Raw genomic sequence first — 24,491 nt, 5'->3', positions numbered from 1 at the left:
AAGAACTAACAACTCAAATGGAAGACAAGGCTTATTATTCCTGATATTTTTACAGTAAAAAAAACAAATGAGAAAAAACCAACCCTTCCATGCCTTCGTTAGCCATTCCAAGGAAGCAAAAGAGGGCAGAAGCTCCAATTGATTTCCCCTTGTAAATCACTTTGAACAGAAGGATGAGAAGTTAGTTTGCTGCCGATGGGATGTGAATGCAGGTGGCTTCTCTTATGGGCGCTGTCATCCACTATGCTGCTTATAAAGCAAGGAATTCCCATCTTCATCCTCTAATGATAAAGCAACCGCCTCTCTTTCCCCGCCGTCTCCGCTCTCTCTCGAGCACCCGGCTCATTCTCAGGACGCGCCCCCCCAGCTGCTTTTCTCGCCTGACAGTGACTCCTCAAGGAGGGCAGATGGGAGCATTGCTACCGGTTGGCTCTGTGGTGCCTCTGGGGACGGGAGAGCTTTGGCAGAGCGTGGGGAGTTGTCTGGGAGACAAAGGCAAGAGTGGGTCAGATGGCTGGGAGGATCTGGCCAGGCAGGCGTTGAAGGGTAGACTTGAACATTTGCATTTGAAATTCGTTAACCCACGTGGGGGCTTCTCAGCCTAAGGAAGCGCATGCCACAGGGGCGGCTGGTCCTCGCCGGTTACAAATACTGCTCTATTGTAGCTCTTTCGAGACTGTAGCGTCGGGCTTGGTAGAGGAGAGACAGGCCTGGGCTGGGCTGAGTATAAAGGGGGATTCTTTCTTGAGGCTGCAGGACACAGACAGACGCGGTGGTTTTCTTGCTCCCAGCTGGAGTAACACAGGCTGTGCTGTCTGGTGCCTCTGCACGGGGGGGGCGGCGGGAGAGCAGTCTGGTGACTATACTGCAATAATCCCTCGCTCAGCTAGACTTCCCATGTGTGACTTGGGTACATCCCTTAGGGTAAAGTCTTCAAAAGTATCCGAGGGCTTATCCCACTAGGCGGCTATAACCCCGCCATGTAGATGCAGATTACAGCTATTGACGGGAACTCCACCTCCCCAGCCAATGGTAGTTGGATGGACAGAAGAATTCTTCCCTCAGCCTAGCTGCCTCTGCCCTGGGTGTTAGTGCAGCGTAGCTAAATCGCCGTATGGATTTTGCACACTCCTGAGTGCTGGAGCTGCGTCAACCTAAGTTTTCAGTGTAGACCAGGCCTGACCGACTAGGAGCCTAAGGCTCATTTTCAGAGGTGAGGTAGACACTTGGGGCCCAGATCCACAAAGGTAGTTAGGCACCTATATACCACCGACAATCTGGGCCCTAGAAGCCGGAGTCTCATGGCTGAATTGCTTTTGAAAAATGTAAACTAGGCTCCTCCATCACTATTGAAATTTTAGTCTTACTCTCTCTGCCCAAAGTTCTCCAAGTACTTTGCAAAGGGCAGGGCAATGTCATTATGCCTATTTTACAGATGGGGAAACGGAGGCACTGAGTGATCTGTTCAAGCAGGTCAGTGGCAGAGTTGGGACTAGAACTCAGATCATAACATTACTATGTTTTTGACATACAAGCAGAGACGTTATCTAAAACCATCAGTATTCTTACTGGAAGGTCGCAACATAACAGGACTGTATTCTTTAGAATTCAGAACAGTAACACACCAGAACCAAAAGCAGAGGGAGAAAAAGCAGGCTGCTCTCCAAACAGAGAGGCACAACTCACCTCACCTTATTGTTGGCTGACTGCCTTTCTGCAGAACTGAGTGCTGCTAGGCCCAGATCCCACACTTCTCTATAGAGTCCCTTAGCCTGCACAAGCTGGACCAGGAAATCCCTCTGAAATGTATAGTGACAGACTCATTTTAACCCAGTTTTTAACACCCCACCACACATGACCTCAAGAATGATCATACACAGAACTTTTCATTGGTGGGTCTCAAAGCATTCATCATCCCCCCTTTTTTTCTAAATTGGGGGAACAAAGGTACAGTGAAGTAGACACACTAAGAGCCTGCCTGCTGTTTGTGAAATTTGATTAGATCAAAGCCACTTAAACTCATGCCAAAAATTCTCTATTTATTCCAGATGATGTAGCTGATTAACAAATAATCACCCTTCGGTATTATAGGACTATTCCAACTGGATCAGGAGCAGAGAAGAGCTAGCAGGATGATCAGGGGAATGGAGAGCGGATTTTAGGAGAGGAGACTAGAGGAGCTTGGTTTAGTTAGTCTGGCAAAAAGGCAGAGTGAGCGGAGATCTATAAAGATGGGGCTGGGGGAGTAAACACCAGCGAGGGTGAACAGCTATTGAAGCTCAAGGACAATGTTGGCCCAAGAACCAGTGAGGGTAAACTGGCCGGGCATACATTTAGACTGGGAATGAGAAGAAGGTTTCTAACCCAATAGACAAACAACCTAACTAGTCTGAAGATGGCGCATGATAAGCTTCTGAACAGGAGGGGGTTACCTGCGATGGCAGGGCATAGCCATGTAGGACTCACCCCCGCAGCACCTCCTGCTGGATGTCTCTGGGAATCAGCTCATCCAGCCATTGGAGCGCCCTCTGCAGGCCAGTGTCCCACTGCCGCTTGGCCCCTGTGCCCCTGCCGGACCCTGTGCCCCATTATCTGGGGTGCAGCCCCCTGGCCATACACCCCCCAGTCTCAGGGTGTCCCATCCCTGGGGAACCCCCACCCACTATCCCCACCTTGCCTCAGTCTGGGCTACTGCCAGTCCTCATCTAGCCCGCACTCCCTGGGGCAGACTGAAGTGTAAAAGCCACTCATCAGAGGCAAGGTTGGGTTTGGACTGGCTGCCTCTGCCTACCCCTGGGCTGCCTCCTGCAACCCCCAGTACCCGTTGGCCTTCTGCTAGGCCGCAGCCTGGGGCTTTCCCGGCTGGAGCCTCCCCTGCTCCTCTACCTTTCCCCAGCCATGCTCCCCTGAGGTTCTCTGCTCAAATCCCTCCCTCTCAGAAACTGGAGGGAGTCTATCTGTGCTTCTGGCTCAAAGCCTTTTTATAGGGGCCGGCTGTGGTCTGTTTGGGGCGTGGCTCCCAGCTGCGCCTACTTCCCCAATCAGCCTAGCTTTTCCCTTGCCCCAGCCCTCTGCCAGGGCTGTTTTAAGCCCTTCCGGGCAGGAATGGGGGACCACCCTGCTACACGGGCTGAACTCAAAGACCTGGGAGGTTCCTTCCCATCCTGCGTCCTGTGTTCCTCGGTAGCGTGCATTCGGCCGGGCCCCACAAACACGATGGTGCTCGGGAGTCTTCCACACTTGCTCACATCTGTGGGTTAACGTTTGAACTCCTGCTCTTATAGCAATATAAAATCTAGGCTGGGACTAAATCCAATAGCAAAAATAGCATCTACAGAGCACGCTACAGGGTCAGGCTCCGGGACCAAGCGAGATGGAAATGCAAATCCTAAATGGCTTACAGACACTTCCGAATGCATCTCTGGGATGAAGTGTCAACTTGCCAGCATTAGGGGCTTGATCCATTGCCCATAGGGGAGGAGACAAGACTGGGATGGAAAGCGGGTCCGGGAATTAACTACACTGATAAGGATCACGCTAACACCCTTCCATTACAGCGTGAAGAGGGGTCTGAGCACAGGACCGGGAGCTGGGGACAAGCGTGGAGCCTGGCCCTGCAGCTGGTTTCATGCTAGCTCTGAGCAGGCCGGGGTTCTCTGTAACACCTCCAATGGGGATCTGGCCTGTGAAAACAGGACACACACAAAACCTTCCTGACCTTTGGGCTGGAGTCACTATCCCTGCTGCCCGGTCACGATACTGCAGGGCGTTTTGCGGCCCAAGGGGACGGATGGGGATGGAGCAGCCGGAAATCAGAAAGGCTGCAGCCTCAGATAAATCCCAGCGCAAAGAGAGGGAGCTGGGGAGGATTCACGTCAGCTGCTGACCCCATTCCCGGTGCTCCTAAGGAGCTGAGCAATCTAAGGGGATTCGCTCCAATCCGTTGCTCCCCTGGCAGTATAGTCACTTGATCATGCTATCCACCTGACACCCTGCATATCTAGCCCATCTACTGCCCCAATCCTGCAACATGGAGCGTGCTGGCCTGGCAAAGTCAATGGGTCTTGCCCTGGACATAGCCGCCAGCATGCCAGAGGCAGGATCAGGGCCTCTCCCTCTCTCTGCTGGGGCAGCCTGACTGTTCCATTTGCACTCTGTGGCAGCCGGGCGTCAGTTGCTTGCTGTTTGGTGTGAAATTTCCGTTTTCCTGAGCTCCGCAAAAGCCAGCCAGGTTTTTCACTCTCTGCCTCAGTCCTTTGCAAAGCAAAAACCTGGGTGTGTATTACCAGGCAGCAGCAGATTCCAGCAGAATTATTACTTTCCCTGGGAGAGGCAATGGAGGGATCTTGTATTACCCTCTAGTGGTGCTCTGAAAGATTTCCAGATACTTTATTTAATAGCAAGGTAACTACAAAAGCACCAAAGTATGTTAGTACCTGCCTGCCATGCTGTGTTTTTGCATATGCAAGCCCTGATTCTGCAAAGACTTAGGGACCTGATTAACTGTACTCATGTGAGTCATTGGGGTTACTTGTGTAAGTAAAATTAAGCACATAAGTGATTGCAGCATTGGGGCTTTGAGGTAGGGTTGCCAACTGTCTAATCACACAAACCCAAACACCCATGCCCCGCCCCTTTCTTGAGACCCCGCCCCTTATCCGAGGCCCTGCCCCACTCACTCCATCCCCCTCCCTCTGTCACTCAGTCTCTCCCACCCTCACTCACTTTCACCAGGCTGAAGCAGGGGGTTGGGGTGCGGGAGAGGGTGTGGGCTTGGGGCTGAGGGGTTCGGAGTGTGGGAGAGAGCTCCGGGCTGAGCCTGGGGCAGGGGGTTGGGGTGCGGGAGGCGGGGCAGGGTGCAAGGTCTGTGAGGGAGTTTGGGTGCTGGAGGGGGCTCAGGGCTGGGGCAGAGATTGGGGTGTGGGAGGGGGTGAGGGGTGCAGGCTATGGGAGGGAGTTTGGATGCAGGAGGGGGCTCCGGGCTGGGACAGGGAGTTGGGTTCGGGAGGTGGGGAGGGGTATGGGCTATGGGAGGGAGTTTGAGTGCAGGAGGGGGCTCAGGGCTGGGGCAGGGGGTTGGGATATGGGAGGGGCTTTGGGATGCTGGCTCTGGGAGGGGGCTCAGGGCTGGGGCAGGGGATGGGATGTGGGAGGGGCTTTGGGGTGCTGGCTCTGGGAGGGGGCTCAGGGCTGGGGCAGCGGTTTGGGTTGCAGGAGTGGGTGAAGGGTGTGGCCTTTGGCCAGGGGGCACTTCCGGGAGTGGCGCGGGGTCAGAGCAAGCAGGGAGCCTGCCTTAGCCCCGCTGCGCCGCCGGACTTTTAGTGGCCTAAAATCTCCCGGTTTGGCTTCAGTAGCCTCTGGGAGAGAGAGCCCAATTCCGGGAGACTCTGGGCGAAACCAGGAGGGTTGGCAAGCCTACTTTGAGGTGAATTTCCAGGCTAATACTGGCATTTTAAACATTAAATGGCCTTACCTGTGTTATTATTTATTTTATTAAAATCAAATTGTATTTTAAAAAAATCAAATATGCCTTTAAGCATCGTTTAGGTTATAAACTGCAAGGACTGGGTGACTACTTCTGGAATTTGTGCTCTGCAAAATTGGCACTGAAATTAAAAGTATTAAAGAAATGAATAGCAGCACCTACTTTTTTGCTGTTTGTTTCTTGTAAAATCCTCTCTGATTGGGGAAATGAAGAGAAACTCCAGTTAGTTTCACTTTGTTTCTGGTCAGTTTGGGATCAGCGTCACTGTTCCTGGATCAGCCCAAGGTTAATCTGATAGTTCAGAAACAAAACTGGGAAGCAGAAAAACTGTTCTCTCTGGCTTTGCCATGGACTCCTTAGATCACTCTGGGAAAGGCCACTTGATCTCTCTGAGCGTGAGCTTCTGTAAAATGGAGATAATGCTGGTTCTCTACTTCACAGTGGTGGTGCAGAGATAAATGCATTCATATTTGTGAGGAGTTCAGACATGACAGTGATAACTAGCATAGACATACCTATAAATAGCTCTTTGGGTTGCAAACACTTCAGGGGGAATGTGTCAGTCCAAACAAAACACTTATTCTCAAGGACTTTGAGAGAAAGGGCAGCATTTCTATTAATGCTGGGCTTGGAGAAAAAGCCCCTTTTTCAATAGCAAAACCCAGTTAACTTTACATTTGGATTGTAACAAGTCAAGATGGATTATAACTTTACAGACACAAACCTCATTTGGGGGCACAAGCTACCTTTATTATTACATATATTGCAGTAACAAACAGTCTGCAGGCATATATGGGGACGGGAGCCTAAGAGGGAAATTGAGGTAGCAGACAGATGACCAGCAGGTTAAATGGACTGTAATCCAGTCTCTGTAGAATTTCAGGTACTTCCTGCTTCTGCATGACCCCAGAAATAGTAAGAGAAGATCATTTATATCGGCTACCTTGCTCCCATTCTCAGCCAGAACAACAGAGGGGAATATCAGTGGGGGAAGGAGGGAATGACCAGCTAACCAAACATTTGACTATTCATTTAAAACCTCCTGTTTTTGAGTCTGCTTCTTCACACACTCTCAGCAGCCAAGCTGACAATTAACAGCACTTCAGAGGGTCAGCCACATACATCAGAGCCTGGTAACTAGGGGCTTTGCAATCAGGGATGGCGGTAGCACCTTGTAGCTAGAAATAATAATCAGACTGTAAATTCTTCAGGACAGGGGCTGTCTCTCACTAGGTGTATGTCCAGTGCCCAGCACAAGGGGCCCTGATCAGCCAGAGACTAGAGCTGCAGTATTGCTAACCCTAAGTGCTCAAAAATCATGAGATATTAAAAATAATACGTGTGGGGCCTTTTTATTTGCAGTATGTTCGGAGACTTTAGGGCTCACATTGTAAAGTGTTTGTCCACAACCAACAGGGCTAGATACAGGGTGGGATTCACAAATGTACTTAGGCACCTAACCCTGGCCTGAGGCACCTAAGTCCCGGTTTTGGCTCCACTGTGATCCACAAAACTCTTGTCAAACCCCGTGGGTGCCCAAATTCACTCGGTGCCTAGGTTTTCAGAGTTCTCACCACCCTTGTTTCTGACTTCGGGCATGAGTTCTGCTGCCTCCCACCAGGCATTGGGTGGGTCCTCTATCTCCCACGGGAGCTCCAGAGCGACCTAGGAATCAGAGAAAGGTAGACATTCGGGTGTCCAGGTCAGTCACATGCAGACCTGGTCCGTGCTCAGAGGCAGCAAGTCCCATTCAAATCTGGCCAGAGGAGGAGATGGGGGAGGTGCCCACCTTATACCTTGTAGTAAGGTGACCAGATAGCAACTGTGAAAAAAACAGGACGAGGGTGGGGGGTAATAGGCACCCATGTAAGAAAAAGTCCCCAAAATCGGGACTGTCCTTATAAAAATGAGACATCTGGTCACCCTACCTTTTAGCCCAGCAGTTAGAGCATGCACCTGGGATGCAGGAGACCCAGGTTCAATTTTCCCTCTCTTGGCCAGCCGGGAGAAAGGGTTTGAAGAGGGGTCCCCCGCCTCTCAAGACAGTGCTCCAACCACTGAGCTATTCTGATGTGGGGCTCATCCAATCTCTCCCGGTGAAGCTGTTCCGCGGTGGATCGCTAATGAAAGAGCAACTGGGGCTGGGGGACCAGGACCAGGGTCGTGAGACTGCAGTGTCTCCCCCCGCAGCGACGCTGTGCATTCATCACACTGGAATAGCCACCGGCCCAGAGGGACAAGGCTAGCGTGGCCCTTTGTGGGTCGCAGCGTTGTCCCTGGGAGTTTCCAGGCCCTGAACCGCTAGGCCCTGGCCCGTCGCACACCCCAGCCCAGCTTCTTTGTTCAAGGACCGTGGCCATTCTTGGCTCACGCCGGAGCTGGGGCTCCAAGCAGAACCCCTGATCGTGGGCGGCTGGCGGTAGCAATTGGCAGTGCTGCCGGGGTGCAAATAATAATATTAATTCATCCCCCAGACCCGTGCACCGGTTATCGGCTGCACCATTTCAGTGCTGCTCGCATGCTGCGCCCCTTTAAGACGCCTCCCAGGCTCGCTGCTGTGTTGCTAGGCGAGCTCGTTGCTTGGCAACAGTTGTCCCCCAGCCTCTTCAGGATGCAGAGGACTACACCTCCCAGAATCCCTTGAGTGTCCCTTTCTAGCGGGCCGTTGCCATGGTTCTATGAAAACAATATGGCTGCCTCCAGCCCTGCAGGCAGGCAGAGCCAGGGGCGAGCTTGGGTGTGCCCTGCAGGCGTGGGGGTGTAGAGGCCTGGCCTGGGTCCGGCTGGCGGCCGAGCAGATGGCGAACGGGGAGCTGGACGAGGAGAGCCTGCAGGAGCTCTACAGCTGGGTGGATGCCGTCCCCCTGTCCCGCCCCAAGAAGAACATCACCCGGGACTTCAGCGACGGAGGTTGGGGGAATCAGATCCCAAACTCCTGGAGCTGGCCGCAGTCCGGCCGGGATCCAGACTCCACAGCTTGAGGCCTAGGAGTGACCCAGGAATGGATCCCGGTCAAATTCCCTGAGCTCGAGGAGAGTCCAGACCCAGATCCAGACTGGATTGCCTGAGCGCTGAATGCAGTGGGACCGACCTGGGATCCTGGATCGAAATACCCTGAGCTCTGGCGGAGTCCAGACCTGGATCCAGACTCTGCTGTAATGGGACCGACCTGGGCTCCTGAATCCAAATAGCCAGTGCTCTGGGGGAGTCTAGACGCAATTCTGATCTTGACAGCTGACCCCTCTTTCTATAACTGGCCACATCCACCCTTGGGATGCAGTGAACTTTGGGAGAGTTTGGATCCAGCTCTGAACACCACAGACAGGGCTGCTCTATCGTTTGCAGATAGATGGGGTTGGGGGGAATGCGGGGGGAGTGCGTAAGGTTTGCACTGGTTGGTAAATGTCAGTTTCACCCTCTGGTTAAAAAACAAGTTTCTGTTTATTTTAAAAAAAAAATCAAGCAATATTCACAGAGAGGAAAACGAAATTAAAATAACATGGCTCTAGGGTTACTAAGAAAGAGGTGCGTGAGTGAGAGACTGCGGACAAATTCCTAGTCTCTGTGTCCAAACGGCGCACAGCAAAACTCAGGATTATTTGCAAAGGTGGATTTAAGTCTCCTCTATGACCCCCAATCCTGGAGCCCTCTGGCCAAACCCTTGAGATAAGGGACAATGTATGCCAGCTGCCCACAACGCCTAAAGAGAGGGGCTGCCCAGGTGTTACTACAGGTCAATTTTGGCCAGCAGAGCCAGGTGGTGTTGCCAACTTTTGCACACTTATTGCAACTCTCATATTTCATGTTTTCCTTAAAGCCCCAGTGGTTGAAGTCAGCTGACTATGTGAGAACTTCAGCTTCCATTTCAAAAATAGGAAAGTAGGTCTCTAGCTCTCTTGGTTACAGAAAAAAGCTTGAAAACATGAGTTCTAAAGGTTTGAAAAAACAAAAACAAAACCCAAGGCAAATAAAGAGCCAACATTGATTAATTTTTAAAATCTTCGGATATTTTAAAGCCAATCTCACCATTTTTTCTGGGTCTGGCTTATGATTTTTGACTGTGTGGGGTTGGTAACGCTGTTTACTGCTGTGGATGATGCATGAAAGGGAAATAACCTGGATGCCTCTCTGATCCCAGGGCAAGTTTGCAGGGTTGCTGGTTAGAAGAGATGAATTCTTCTTTGTGTATTGGTCCAAGTGGCTCTCACTTCTGAAGTGCACAAGTCCCACGTGTGCACTCAGAGAAAGATTAAGGTTTCCTAGGGCCCTGGGCCAGATCAAGTGAGTGGCCCCTCCCTAGCCCTTCCGCTTGCAGTCCTGCTCCCGTTTTGCCCCTTCCACCTGCAGCCCCGCCCACGGCCCTACCCCATTCTGCCCCTTCCTCCCCACAGCCCCACCCCTGTCCCACCCACAGTCCCGCCCCCCCCCCCAGTGCAGCCCGCAACCCGTTTGCTCCTTTCTGCCCCCGCAAAAATCTGGCAGCAGATATTTTCCAGCGCCTCCCTATAGGCTGGGGCCCCTGGGCACAGGCCCCGTTGTCCCAGTGGCTAATCTACCACTGTGTGCACTGCCTGCATGGGGCTGGTCGTACAAGTACTTGAAGTAGAATCCCAGTTGCTAAGAGGTAAGGAACCCTTCTTTTTCACGTGTGAATTGATACTCTTAGCTCTGGAATCTCTGCGAGACAATAACTAGTCCTGGCTGTGGTTTATACTGTATCTTTCCAGAGCATCCGTATATATAACGACGTCTCATTGTTTTCATTATGCAGATCACGGCGCGATGCTCAGTCTGACCTCTCCGAGCACGGCATTGTCACTGATTCCTCTTCTTTCCTATGCAGTTCTAGCAGCAGAAGTGGTGAAATTTTACTTTCCCAAAATGGTGGAAATGCACAATTATGTCCCAGCTAATTCAACGCAACAGAAACTCTCCAACTGGGGCCATCTCAACAGGTAAACCTGCGCCCAGCGCCCCTCACGTAGCACGGTGCTGGGGATATGGGGCCATGGAGCTGGGGATGCATAGGGAAAACAGTGATTCAGTTTCCTTGTTATTTTCCCACTCCTCTGCATCTTTCTGACCTCATACGCACCTACCAATACCATGCAGCTTCTCCGCTCTCACACTCTCTGCCAACGCCAAACAGTGGCTTGGACTTCATACCTCTCTGACCTCCCCCCAAGTCCTGTGCAGCCTTCCTCTGCATGCTGAGCATGGTCCTCCGCTCCGCTGGGGTAAATCTCCCTGGTCATTCTATTACAGATTTAAAAGTCACTATCGTTGAACAAAAAAACTTCAGAAACAGACTTCAAAGAGAAACAGCCGAACTAAAATTCATTTGCAAATTTAACACCATTAATCTGGGCTTGAATAGGGACTGGGAGTGGCTGGCTCACTACAGAAGCAGCTTTTCCTCTCCTGGAATTGACACCTCCTCATCTATTATTGGGAGTGGACTACATCCACCCTGGTTGAATTGACCCTGTCAACACTGGTTCTCCACTTGCGAAGTAACTCCCTGCTCTCCATGTGTCAGTATATAATGCCTGCATCTGGAACTTTCACTCTATGCATCCGAAGAAGTGAGGTTTTTACTCACGAAAGCTTATGCCCAAATAAATCTGTTAGTCTTTAAGGTGCTACCGGACTCCTTGTTGTTTTTGTTGGGGTAAATCAGTGTCATTACATTGCCTTTGAGGGAGCTACACCACATACCCTGGCTGAGGATCAGGCCCCCTTAGTCCAGGAGCGATGTTTCCACATGAGACTATTATAGGAACTCCAGCCCGTTCTGCAGAGCGGGTGCCCATACTGTGGTTTGACCATTCCCCCCCGTGGGGCGGTTTGTGCCCTTGCAGGAAGGTGCTGAACAAGCTGAATTTCTCCATCCCGGAAGATCTGATCCGGAAGATTGTACAGTGCACGCCTGGCGTGGTGGAGCTGGTGCTACTCCCACTGCGGCAGAAAATCAAGGAGAAGCAGAAACAGAGCAAGGTGGCATCTGGCACATATCAGGTCAGTGGTGCTCGAGGGACAGCGGGCGGCTCAGATGGTCAAACGTTGTGTAGGATCCTGTTGTGTATATGGGCCATGTGCTGAGGTCCTTGCTCAGGCAAACTCCCTTGGGAGCAAATGCTGGGTGAACACTGTGGAGCTCGGCCTACGGCTGTGACAAGTATGTGTAATTTACAAACCCAGAGCCATTAAACTGCATTCAGAAGGAGCATGGGTAAAGTGCAGGAAGTGTAGGAGTCATCATAGGGACTGGGAGGCATGAGTTCTCTTCCTGACACTCACAGAGGTGCTGTGTGCCTCAGTTTCCCCATTTTCAAAATGGGCCGGCTAGACTCTCCCAGCGAGTGGGTGGGGGTTGATTCATTTATTTATTGCAGGATAGTGACTCACCAGTCAGCACGCTCCCCTGCGGCTGTTCATGGCATTGCAAGACCTTCCCCTTCATCCGATGTCCATTCAGGCCCTGGGGTGGTCTGGTTCTAGTCACTCAGCCCGCCAGCCCGGTCACATACGCCGATGTACAGGGCTACCTCCCCATTGCAGGGCCCACCACAGGACTCCACTGCTATAACTTCCTCTTGGCTCCTTTCCCAGGCAGCAGGGACCCCAGACCCCTTTGCTCCTGGGTCTCTCACTCCCACGTCTCCCCCTTTCTGGCTCTTTTCTTCTCCTACTCTGAGCTCCTTCCCTGAGGCAATCAGCTGGGTTTTAGAGGTTTTTAGGGCCTGGCTTGACAAAGCCCTGGCTGGGATGATTTAGTTGGGGATTGGTCCTGCTTTGAGCAGGGGGTTGGACTAGATACCTCCTGAGGTCCCTTCCAACCCTGATAGTCTATGATTATGATTATGAATTATGCCGACCCCCCTCTCCCCCAGGTGAGAGCTAACTGGGCCCACCAGCTCCCGTTAACCCTTTGTCTACCTGTGTGTGGTTTATACACCCCATCCCGTGTACGTACAGGGCTTTGAGATCCTCAGCTAGAAGGCATTAAACAAGTGCACAGTTGTAATTATTCTGAGCCGCTCACAGGGCATGGCAGCAAATAGAACCGCTACGGCTGCCACCAGAAATGTGCTATTGGCAAGCGAGTGATGGAAATCAAATAGAAATACCCATCGATCGCAAGCAGCACTCAGGCAGTGTGGTAATCGGACTCGGACCACTAGGGCGGAGAGAAAGCCCAGCTGCCAGTGCGGAGAGTTCAGGGCTAGGAACAGAGCGCCCCAGCCGACCCTACCGGACTGGGGATAGGGTGAGAGGCAGGGCTTGTCAATATACCTGTTCTCCCTCCGAGAGTCAGCAGAGGGCACCGGTGTTATGCTATGGAGCTGACAATTTAGCTGATACATCTGATGTTGAGATAGATACACAGGAAGGAGGAAACGGAGTGGCAAAGGCTAATGAAGGGGCACTGGAGAGAGATGGATCTTACTCATGGGCCTTAGGGCAGACACCAGTATACAGAGTGGGCCAGACTCTCTTCTCCGGCACACATAGCTGGAGCTGTGAGATGTGCTCCATGTGCAAGGCTAATACACCAGTCATTATGCGATTGCCCTGCCTTGGCAGCTCCACTCACTCGTGTTTCAGAGGTGACAACTCTATCTCACTGCTATCTATCTCTCTCTCTCACCGCTTGTCCGGACTGCAGAATCTCTGTGGCCGCTCCCTCCCTCACCACACAGCCACGCTCTGCAATCAGGCACATAGACTTAGTGTCTTATCATCACAGCAACTGCGGTTCGTCCCCTCTTCAGTGCGAGCTTGACAGCCCCAGCGAGTGAGCGCTGCTGGCTACAGCTCAGGTGTTAGAGGGGCAAGTTGTGCTGGAGGGACCCACCCCCGGGCTGGGGACTGTATTGTCTCCACGGCCCGTTCGGTCCATCTCCTCTCTGCTGAGACTGGCAGCGAGCTGGCCCATTTGTGCCAGTGGGGGTGGCGGTTTGGAAGTGTGGACACCGGTGTCCTAGCAACCAGACTGAGACTAGACCAGACATATTTTTATTAGACTTAAAAAAAGGGGGGGGGGCGGATTTCAATTGATGACCAGATTTCTCTGACCAATAGGTCTAGTTAACTGTACAAAACCCTGCAAGGCCTTCCTGGGGAAGCGGTTTCTGATTGCAGAGGGCTCTCAGCTAGCAGAACGAGACCCCGTGGTTGGCAGCTGAAGCTAGACAAATGCCGGCTAGACATGAGGTGCACAGTTTGTAAATGAGGAGGCTAACTAACTTGGGGGCCTTAAATCCCGGCGGGATGTCTTTCTTCACGTTGTGCTAGAGCTCCAGCAGAGGGGCTGGGCTTGATGCAGAAATCACTGGGTGCGGACCTTTCCCCGGGCTCAGACTCGAGAGTCATGATGGCCCTGTCTGACCTGTGAAACCCCACGTGGCTCTGTTTATAGGAACCCCCATCCTCAGTGTCTTTCCTAAAGGACTCGTTCGTTCTTTCCACTGATGGGGCAGTGCAAGGCTTTCAGCCTAAGGCCCCCAAAGTGTTCCAGTTAGGGTGACCAGACAGCAAGTGTGAAAAATCAGGACAGGGTGTGGGAGGTAATAGGAGCCTATATAAGAAAAAGACCCAAAAATCGGTACTGTCCCTATAAAATCGGGACATCTGGTCACCCTAGTTCCAGTCCCACCTGTTATCGGATATTGTACAAAGAACTGGCTGGGGAGGGGGCGCCACTGCCCTCTACTGGATGGGATCAGAGCTGCTCTGCCCATGTCATTTCCTGGGGGCCACCTTGGCTTCTGCCTTCCCTCAGACCCACTCATCTCTGCAACATCCTGATCACTGCCATCTCGCCGCCTATGGAAGCCTTGCCAGGCCTCTCTCAGGAGGAGGCTGACGGTGGATTGTAAGGCATTTTCACTTGAACCCTGTGTTCTCTTTGATTCTCTGTGCAGGAGCTGGGCACACGCTATGCACTCCATGAGAATGGCCATATGGAAACAGGTAGGGGTGACAGGAGTCTCTCTGAGCAGTAGGTGTGTTCTGGGGGAGCTGGCTTCCAGCCCTGACACACGGCTCTGTGACCCTGGGCAAGTCACTCAGTCTCCCCGTGCCTCAGTTTCCCACCTGTACAATGGGGATGCACTGTCCTGCATTGCAGGGGTGTCAGGAAGATACATGATTTGCATTACAGTAGCACCTATGGGGCTGATGGCATTTGAGGCCCCATTGTGCTGGGTGCTGTACAGACGCAGTGTCAACTCAAAGACACAGCAACCGAGGAGTGGGAGAATGGGAAGATTATCTCCTGTAAGCTGATGCACAGAGAGGGACGCCTAACGTCTACTGAAATTAATGGGCGTCAGGAGCCTAAATACCTTGGAGGATCTGGGCCTGAGTGACTTACCCAGGGCCTGTGACAGAGCCAAGAACTGACCTGGATCTCCCGAGTCCCAGCCCAGTGCCTTAACCGCAAGCCCAGCTCAATTCATTACCGCTGCTGAAGAGTCCAGACATTACGATGCTGCAGCTCTATCAATACCTGCAGAGATTTCATAGGTCAAGTGGCTTCTTCACCAGCTGCTTGGCCTCTAGGAATCCACAGTCTTAAGTCCTCGGAGCGTTTTCTAAGGGGACCAGGAGAGGGAAGGACGGTCTTGGGTTAAAGAACAAAGCTATAAACCAGGAGATCTGGGGTCAGACCCAGCTCTGCCAGTCACTTCCCCGAGCCACGTGCTTGGTGAGGCAGGGATAACGGCAATGCCGACCGACAGCACTGGGCGTACATGAGCTTTTCAGATGGACAGTGCTAGCAAGGTGCCATCTCCCGCAGTGGGCTCGAGCGTGAGACCCTTCCTCTTAGCCCCACTGGAATTCAGAGCTGCCCCTCTGAAGCCTTACGACTCCCAGCCCATACCTGTGAGCTCCTGCCCGATGTGAGATGGGCACACAAGGAAAGTACCCCAGCGTCTGTGTGCGTCACCTTCTCTCTGCTGCTCCCTGGGGGAGTCACTGGGACTTGCGACAGGGCCCGTTCCTTGCTCCAGACAGTAGTTCTCTCCTGACCCTGCTCCCAGAGGCCAGAACTCGCTGGCCACGCCCAGCCAATCGGCCAGTGTCTAAGCTGCCCAGGGTCCCAAGGCCTCACTTTCCCAGTATTCAGCTAAGACTCAGTTCTGCCCTTGCTGAGGCTCCGGGGTATCGGAGGGCAGAGTTGGGCCCTTGCCGCTTGGTGTGCGGCTGTAATGTGACATGGTTTGCATTACCCAGGCTATTCGTCGAAGCCAAAGACCAGTGCCGCAGGGATCTACGTGCAGCAGTCCCCACGAGCGGAAAGGTAAAGTCTGCCCTGGGATCACCCCACAAACTGACCACAAGCCCCGTGTGACCCTTTAGAACTACAGACCCTTCCTGGTTACTTGGCTGGGAGCCTTCCCAAGGAATTCTCCATGACGGGGGTGGGTAGCTGGCCCTTCTGCCCCCTGGTCTGTACTGCTCTATGGGAAAATGGAGGCCCCCGCTCTGCAGGGCTGTCAATCCAACACTCCCCAAAGGGGAGTGAAATGCAGACCCTTCCTGGCTGGGGCAGCTTTGCCCCCGAGGTTTATGGCCGGGAAAGGCCCACCTGAGCAAAGAGGGGGAATCACCATGATATGTTTGTCACATATTTGCACACGGGCCCAGACCCTCAGCGGGGGTAGGTCAGCGAAGTTCCACTATCATCCACAGAGCGAGGCTGAATTACCCCGGCTGAGGATCGGGCCCTTAGCGTGTGCCAGGACCCCCCAGCACTGCTCAGCGCCCCTGCACCCCTTCTGCCTCTTGCTGCCGCCGGGGCTCGTCTCAGCTGAGCCGCTCTGTGTCCTCACAACGAAGGGCGCAGGGGAATCAGGCACCTGCTTGGGCTAACCCCCGTTCTGCAGAGGCTTGGCACTGCTACCCTTCACGCCGCTGTGTGTAGTCCTCTCTGCTGCCAGCCCAGATCCCAGTGGGCAGCAGGGACCGTTCCTAAAGCAAACCATCCTGCCACTCGCTGAAATGGTTAAACTGTGACGTCCTGATGAAGGCAGAGGGAACATGATGTCTGCCTTGGCCTCCCTTACGTCTCCCAGTGGGCCAGGGTGGCTGATGTAAGTAAGAGAGGCAAAGCCTGAATCTCCCCTCACCTGGTGCAACCCTGTGGATGGCTTTGGAGTTCCTCCTGATTACATCAGTGCACGGGAGGGGAGAATCAGGCTCCTCAATTCACTCAGCCCCGGTGCTTTCAGGCCAGTGGGAGATGGGCGCTCTGATGCCAAGGCTGAATGTGACCCGCGGAAGGAGAGATGGGGCCCGTTGTTTCTTCCAGTTTGAAATGCCCAGAGGATGGCACAGCCACTGCTTCCCTTTAGAGACTGCTGCCCATCTAGTCCAGCGGGCAGCTGATGGAGGGCAGTCCTGTCACCAGCGCTGCGGCCAGCCTCGTTCTAAATGCCCCCATGTTGGGGCTCCCACCCCTGCCATAGGGGACCCTCCCCCACCTGACGGAGCTCAGTGTGGGCAAATCATTTCTCCTCCTAGGTTTATATCTCTGTGTAGCGGGGTAGTCACCCTGCTCCGGCCCTGAAGGGGTTAAAGCAGCCCTGGAGGGGGCTGTGACTGGGAAAAGCTGGGCTGATTGGAGAAGCAGCCACAGGTGTGGCCAGCTTAATCGGGGGGCCCAGCTGTCTCTTATAGGAGGGCTGCAGGCCAGAAGCCAGAAAACACCCTCTCTAGCTCCTAGAGAGAGAAGGAGCTGACTGCCTGGGAGCTGAGGAGGGGACCTAGGGTGGTGCAGGGCTGGGGAAGGGCAGAGAGAGCTGGAGAGCTCCAGCCTAGCAAAGCCCCAGGCTGCAGGCCGAGTTAAGGGCCCACAAAGGGTACTAGGGCTGCAGGGGGGCAGCCCAGAGGCAGCTGGTCCAACCTCCCTTGCTGATGATGAGGGGTTTACAGACGGCCGTTACCCCAGGGAGCGGGGGCTGGATGGTGACTGGCAGTAGCCACTGAGGCAAGGTGGGGATAGAGGGTTGGGGGGTTCCCCTGGGTGGGGAGACCCAGATTGTGGGTTACTGCTGGGGGCAGAACCCTGAGGTAGAAGGGCACCGGGGTCCAGGAGGGACACAGAGGCCAGCGGCAGGCGAGACACCGGCCTGCAGAGGGCTCTCCGGGCTGGAAGAGCTAATCCCTTGGCCAACCAGCAGAAGGCGCCGTGCTTGTCACCCTGCCACACTCTGGCTTTTACTTCTTTCCCCAGGATGAACAAGGGCCAGCAAGGCTATGCCCAGGCACTGCCGGGAGACACCAGCTTTCGCATTCAGTTAGCGGAGAGGGAGCAGGCTCTGCTGGCTTGTCAAGAGACGGTCCAGGTGAGGACAATTCGCGTGCTGTCTGTGGAACGGCAGGGCATCCTCAGAAAGTATGCCAGGCTTTGCCCACAGCCACCTCCACGGCTCATCCCACCCCACCCTCTGGGCAGGGAATACCCACTTCTCATCCACGCCCCTCCTTCAGACCCACTTCTCCCATGATGCCCACGGGACAGGAGTCCTCACCAAGCCAGGAGGTGACTGCACAAGCCTGGCTTTCCTGAACTGACCCACCTTCACTGCCTCCAACTCCGCTCCTCCACTAGTCGCAATGGTGGGACCGTTCGTGTAGACCAGCCGCCAGCATCTCAAACAGCTCCACGCAAGCGTAGATGACCCAGGGTACCAGGAACCAGCAGTTGGAGCCGTAGGTGGTCAGGCTTGAGGGGTCGACCCAGAGTTGGTAGCTGGGGTCTGGAGCCAAGGGTCAAGCCAGAATCAATAGCCATGAACCAGAGGTCAGGGTGAGGAGACAGACCCAGCCTTGTTCCTATCTCAGCTGCAAGTCAGACATCCTTGTTGCACAGACAACTTCCTGCTACTCCCTCCAGGCTTAAATAGTAGGTCTGGGCAAATGAGAGCTCATGGGAGGAGCTGCCAGTCATTTCTACCATGGGCAGCACTTCCTGCAGTGACTGGTCTCCCAGGATGTAGGCAGAGCCATGGTCCATGCACCCAAGGCTGCCTGGTGATGCCGCCTGCCCAGGGCCCCATAGGTCTGGGTTCAAGAACCATGAATCCTCACCCAGGGTATGTCCACACTTCACTCAGACGTGTGACTGCAGTCCATGTAGTTCAGGTACCACCAGCAGTGAAACCAGGGCAGGAGTTGGGAATGGGCACTAGGGGATGGATCACTTGATGATTACTTGTTCTGTTCATTCCCTCTGGGGCACCTGGCATTGGCCACTGTTGGAAGAAAGGATACTGGGCCAGATGGACCTTTGGTCTGACCCAGTCTGGCTGTTCTTATGTTCTTCTGGCAGCATGGGCTTCGGTGCAGGCTAGCCACTTGACACCGGTGCTTCTGGGGCTTGGCTGCTGTTGGTATGTGAGCGAGCTAGAGCAAAGCTAGTGGATTGCAGTGGAGACAGACCCACTGTGGTTAAAACGCTAGGGCGGGTAGGGCCCTGTGGAGTGCTGTGCTGGGGCTTGCAATGGTGGGAAATGGTAGGACAATAAGTCTAGTGTAGGCAAGGCCAAGATTTCAGTAAGCCGTAGCCCATCATGACTCATGTGCAGGGCTCCCTGCGCATCCACATGGCCTGCTGGTCAGCCTGGCTCTATACTCACAAATGAAATGCAGCCGCAGCTCCAAGAAGCCTGCAGTCAGGTCCAGACCCAGACAAAACAGCTCAGACAAGCATAAGCCCCCAGGTGATGGCACGGGCCCAAGGGGGTGAAGACACTGAAGTCCTGCCTGGGTCATTCTTGCAAAGCTCTGCAGAAGAAGGTGCATTTTATGGCGGTCTTTGAAAGTGGTGAGAACGAGTGGTGTTATGACTGTATCCGATACCTGATCTTGTCACTTACTGGGGACTTGTGGAAATGAGGGTCTGGCTGCATGTTTGATGGAAGAAGGACACGGTTGTTACTGCCAGTGCCAGCCCCAAAGGACACGGTTGTTACTGCCAGCCCCAAAGATCCTGTTGAGCTCAAGAGCTAGCCATTGGCTTAAAAAAGCTCGAGATATACATAAAATGTTGCGGTCTTTTTCATGACAAACAGTGTAGCCTAGTGGGTAGAGCGCAGGACTCGGGCACCCTGGGTTCTAGTCCTGGTTTTGCCGCTGGCCTGCTGGGTGACCTTGAGCTAATCTCTGCCCCAATCATGATACTGACCTCCTCTGCAAAGTGCTTTGAGGTTTATTGATGAAAAGGCCTTGATAAGAGCTAGGTAGGAGAAAGAGGACACGTGTGGAAATGGGCAGAGATGGGCACAAGCTGCAGAATTCAGAACTGGCTCCAGCCTGCAAGGCCCAGGGGGCTGGAACGAAGGGCTTGGTTTGGGTAGGGTTACCATATTCTGTGCCTCCAAATGGAGGACACTCCACGGCCCTGCCCCCAGCCCCGCCCACACCCCCGCCCCAACCCCGCCCCCTCCCCAAAGTCTCCGCCCCCTCCCCTGCCTCCCGCGAACATTTGATTCGCGGGAAGCCTGAAGCAGGTAAGGGAGGTGTGGGGGGAGGCGCGGCCCAGGCTGGCCCCCCGGCGTTTCCAGCCTGGGTCGGCTCGGGCCCTGAGGTGCCGGCCCCGGCCGACCACCCCCGGCCCGCCCAGCACTGCCGGCCCCCGGCGGCCCGGTGCACTTCCCGGCTCCCCGCGGGCCCGGCTTCCCGGCTCCCCGGCTGACCGGCTTCGCGGCTCCCCGCGGGCCCGGCTCCCGGCCCGGACCCCGGCCCGGCACTGCGCCCCTGGTTCCCGGCCTGGCACCATGCCCCCGGCCCCGCACCGCCGGCCCGGCCGAGCACCACCGAGCCCTCCCGATTTTCCCGGACATGCCCGGCTTTTGGGGATTTCCCCCCGGACGGGGATTTGAGCCCCCAAAAGCCGGACATGTCCGGGAAAATCCGGACGTATGGTAACCCTAGGGTTGCCCCCCTATTTTTAAAAAAAAACACAAGAGGACATCAATCCGACCGTTCATCAGGGCCAGCATGTGCTTCCTTTTGCCCAGATCCTGCAGATGAAGGTGCGGCGGCTGGAACACCTGCTCCACCTGAAGAACGTTCGGATTGATGACCTCACGAGGCGCCTACAGCAAGTGGAGCAGAAACAGAAATGAGGCGGCACTCGGTTTCCCTCCCACGCCCTTCCCTGCGACTCTCACACCCTCAGAACCTCTCACAGGCACACTTGTAAGAGCCGGCGTTCCTGTGCCTCTCCCACTGCTAATCTCTCCTCCTGGGCTTGGAGAGACCGAGTTGTCCCAGGCAGGACTGGTAGAGTTTGAATTTGAAAAATGACATAGGGCTCCCAGTTACTTACAATCCAAGGGCAACACTGAGGGGAAAAAATAAGGCCTGGAGTCCAAGAGTGAAAAATGCAGATGCACAAGCACAGGTAGCAAATGCACATCTAGAAGTTCACCTGGAATTGTGCCTGAGCGTGTTGTAATTGTCTAAGTGCACCGGTGCTTGTGCATGCATTTGTTAGTCACGTTTATGCATCTGCAATCAATCGGCTTTGCATTCATTGCAATTATGGACATGGACCTGCAGTTGTGCATGCACTTAGACAATTGCAAGAAATGCGAGTGCAAATGTGCCCTCACAAACGTGCCGGAAGGTGATCGGGCTGAGGCAGTATTTGGAGCGCCGGGTTTTCTATCTATAACCAAGTCCAGTGACTTTCACTCCGAATATCGACTCCTTTGCTTTCCAGGCTTTAGTTCCAGGCCACCCCTTTGCCTGTTAATTGTTTTAAAGAGCCCCAAACCACCCCCTTTTCTTCCAGCTGGTGGCTCCTGGGTGACCGCTGATGCATGGGGAAGGAATGGATCATTCCCAAGGATGCTTTTCTACAGGCGCGATCCTGGAGCCCTCACGCAGGGACAACTCCCACTGCAGGCTGAGAGTCTGTCTGCGCAGCACAAGCTGGGCACAGGGCAGCCTACCTGAGCCAGCGTGAATCCAGCGAGTGCAGGTCACGTCTCCATGAAGCCAACGCAGCACAGGCTACTGAGCAGAATGCGTGGCCAGGCTCTGGGCCGGGCCGCACTACCCAGGCTGACGCCCCTCCTGCTCTGTCTTAACTGCTGTTACCCATGCTAGCCAGCTCGGGTAGGCTAGCCCACGCCAGCTGGTGCTGTGTAGACACACCCTGAGTAAGGCTCTCTGGGATCAGGCCCTGTGGAGATCAGTCGCTGCCACCCATTGGTCAGTTTACTCTGGGCTCCATTGGGATACAAGCATGAAAAGACGCTTCGCTCCTGGCTCTCTGCTCCTAACAGTTTGGGGTTCTGCAGCCCGTGGGTGGGTTCAAAGGCTGTCTGAGTAGAAAGGGGCCATCTCTGCCATGGTCCAAGGGCTGACAATAGCAACAGGAGCAGGGCTGACCAAGCACAGTCACAGAGAAGCCTCCTGCTGGCCCGCGGCTGCTCTCAGACACGAAAGCTACAAACTCAGGGCCAGCCCCTCACCTGCTGTAACCAGGAGTAGCTGTCCTGGGGTCAATGGGCCAGGTCCCGGCTGCTGTAACCAGGAGTAGCTGTACTGAAGTCAGTGAAGCGATGCTGACTTGCATCAGTGGGAATCTGGCCCATCAATGATCTTCTAGCCGGGGATGGGACCGAGCTGCCGTAGCTGGCCCTGCATTCTGAACGCGTCCGAGCTGGATAAAGAGCCGCGCCTTGGCCCAAAGGGAGCCCGCATGTGGGTTCAGACTGACACCGCCTGAAATTCTGAGGGGTGTGGGTCAGAGGCTGGGTTCAGGCCCCGCTCTGCTACCTTCTCTACAGTCAGTGCAGCTACGTCACTATTGCTTGGCACAACACACTTGCCTTCAGCTTCCTGCGGTCCCGGAAAGCTGCCAAATTCCCACACCAGCCCCAGTGACTCCCCTGGGAGGGAGAATGCCCCATTGATCTCTGGGGAGTTAGTCCTGGTTTGCAGCAGGGTCAGGGAGAGCAGAGTCTGGCCCCGTGTTTCTCCAAGGCAGCAGGAGCAGCATAAAGATGCCATTAAGAAGCAGCTGATGGGAACGCTCAGGTTAGGAACCATCCTGCTCACTGGTAGGGCCTGGAAGTGGCTCCCATCTGATGAGCGCCCAGTGCCAGCAGGCCCTGATCCGGCACCCACTGGTGTCATTGGGACTATTCCCACTGACCTCAACGGCCCCTCAGGATCCCACTCCAGTTCCGAATGGAGGGGGTCCATCAGGGCCAGGGCAACCAGCATGAACTGGGCCCCTCCTTGGCAGCCTCAGAGAGACCACGGACTGATTGAGCCAAGAAGACTGAATTCCCCAGACATCCGTTCTGGCTGGGCCAGTGCAGGGAAGTTTGCCCTGCCGTACCCTGAAGACCTGCTAGGGTCTTCAGCCCCCAGGGCTGTCAAGCCGACACTAAACTGAGCAAGGGAAGTAACTTTGCTGCTTTCCCGTATGTTCCTGTGTGGCGAGGGGGGCGGCGTCCCTTTGTCTTTGTAACTCGGGATTCTGGATCAGGGTCCTTGCCTCTCTGGAGTCCGTCTGCTCCTCCTGCACCTTCTCCTTGCCTCACTGGTGCTGACAGCACTGCAAGCACAGCTGGCAACAGGAGGTGGAGTAAAATCTCCTCTGATCTTTAATCTCTGTTCCATCTTGTGCACCCTGCCATGGCAGTCGATACCTCCGTGTCACGCAGGCTGAAAGAGCAGAATGCCAAGCAAAGCATGGGAGAGAAAATATAGGCCACAAATTATCCACTTTGCTGCTAGACCTGCTGGTCACCTCCACCAATATCCAGGTATCAGGTGCTTGGGGGGCACAACCCAGCTGGGTATGTACTTCATCATCTGCCAAGGGGACCCCCCACTTATCTACCATATGGACCTCCATATCTATCATATGGACCTCATTATGTACAATATGGACTTCAGTAGCAACCATATGTATACCGTATCATCTCATGATGTTCCATTGCTATTTCAATGGAGCGTAGCAGACCAGATGCTGGAGCCAAGGGGTTAGGTTGTCCTGGGTTGTAAAACATGGCACTCTCTGGTGGCTACACCTTCCTAGCTGATCAGCACCCATGTGCTAATTTTCCAGACTGGGGCTGGCACTTAATCAATTGTTGATGATGATGTTTTAATCGTTTTATTTACCAATCTCTGTTTAGATGATTGTGCTGCTGTTTGGTGTGGACTCTGCTGTTGCCATAACCCAGGGGGTTAATTGTATAAGGGTTGCCTGTATCGTTTTTGGTATAAAAGTGTTTATTTCCTTTTCTCCTTGTGTGTGTGTGTGAGAGAGAGAGAGAATTGATGCAGACATTTGAGAGTAAAACCTGATGCTTGTAAATGTCTCAGCAGCTGGGTCCCATGTGAAGTCAGCAATGCTCTGCTTGCTGGTCAGGATTTCTTGGCAAGTAGTGGGCGGCGTGAGCGATAAGCTTTGGAAACATCTGGCTTCCCCCATAGTCTCCCACATACCCAAACCCAGGCCAGGTGCTCTGCAGGGTCCCGCCCGGAAGATGGCAGCATGCAGGGGATAGAATCCCGGTAGTGATCAGCCATCTCCAGGCGATTCCCAGAAGCATCCCATGGTTTTCATGGCAGTGCTGTGACATTAATCCCACCGAGATGTGGGTGTCTCCAGCCCTATTCCCATATTAGACGGTACCCTAGCTTCCTGGGGGAGAGAGGAAGGTAAATAACCCACAATCTCTCCTCTCTTTGAGAAGGCTGATTTTAACCCTAGTCCTGCGTTTGCAGGAGTGAGGGGGCGAATGTGGGACCCGGCCCTTTTCCCCATGTTCTGGTGCTGGTGTGTGAAGGGGGCCGTTCCTCCCCTCCTTACCTGAGGACTCATTGGGACACCCTGGCCTTTCCACAGCCCAGACTCCCAGCTTTCCGGGTCTCCTTCAGTCTATCCAGCAGTCTCTCCACGGCCTGGCAACAGGGGCCAACCTGGCCTCTCCTCCTCACCGTGTAGGAGGGTAAGAAACAT

At 54.1% G+C, this 24,491-nt stretch overlaps 1 protein-coding gene across 1 annotated transcript; it reads left to right on the top strand.

Moving 5' to 3' along the window:
- Positions 1-8,201: 8,201 nt before the first annotated feature.
- SPEF1 (sperm flagellar 1) lies at positions 8,202-23,748 on the top strand. Its single transcript, XM_034772844.1, has 7 exons — positions 8,202-8,395; positions 10,329-10,440; positions 11,347-11,503; positions 14,413-14,461; positions 15,728-15,794; positions 17,730-17,841; positions 20,518-23,748. The coding sequence occupies exons 1-7, from the start codon at positions 8,284-8,286 to the stop codon at positions 20,623-20,625; spliced, it is 717 nt and encodes a 238-aa protein (XP_034628735.1). The 5' UTR covers positions 8,202-8,283; the 3' UTR covers positions 20,626-23,748.
- The last annotated feature ends 743 nt before the right edge of the window (positions 23,749-24,491 follow it).

This window comes from Trachemys scripta, chromosome 5 (genome assembly GCF_013100865.1).
Source record: "Trachemys scripta elegans isolate TJP31775 chromosome 5, CAS_Tse_1.0, whole genome shotgun sequence".
Lineage (NCBI taxonomy): Eukaryota > Metazoa > Chordata > Testudines > Emydidae > Trachemys > Trachemys scripta.
Note: the sequence above shows the minus strand (reverse complement) of the source record. Positions and strands in the feature narration are given on the sequence as shown.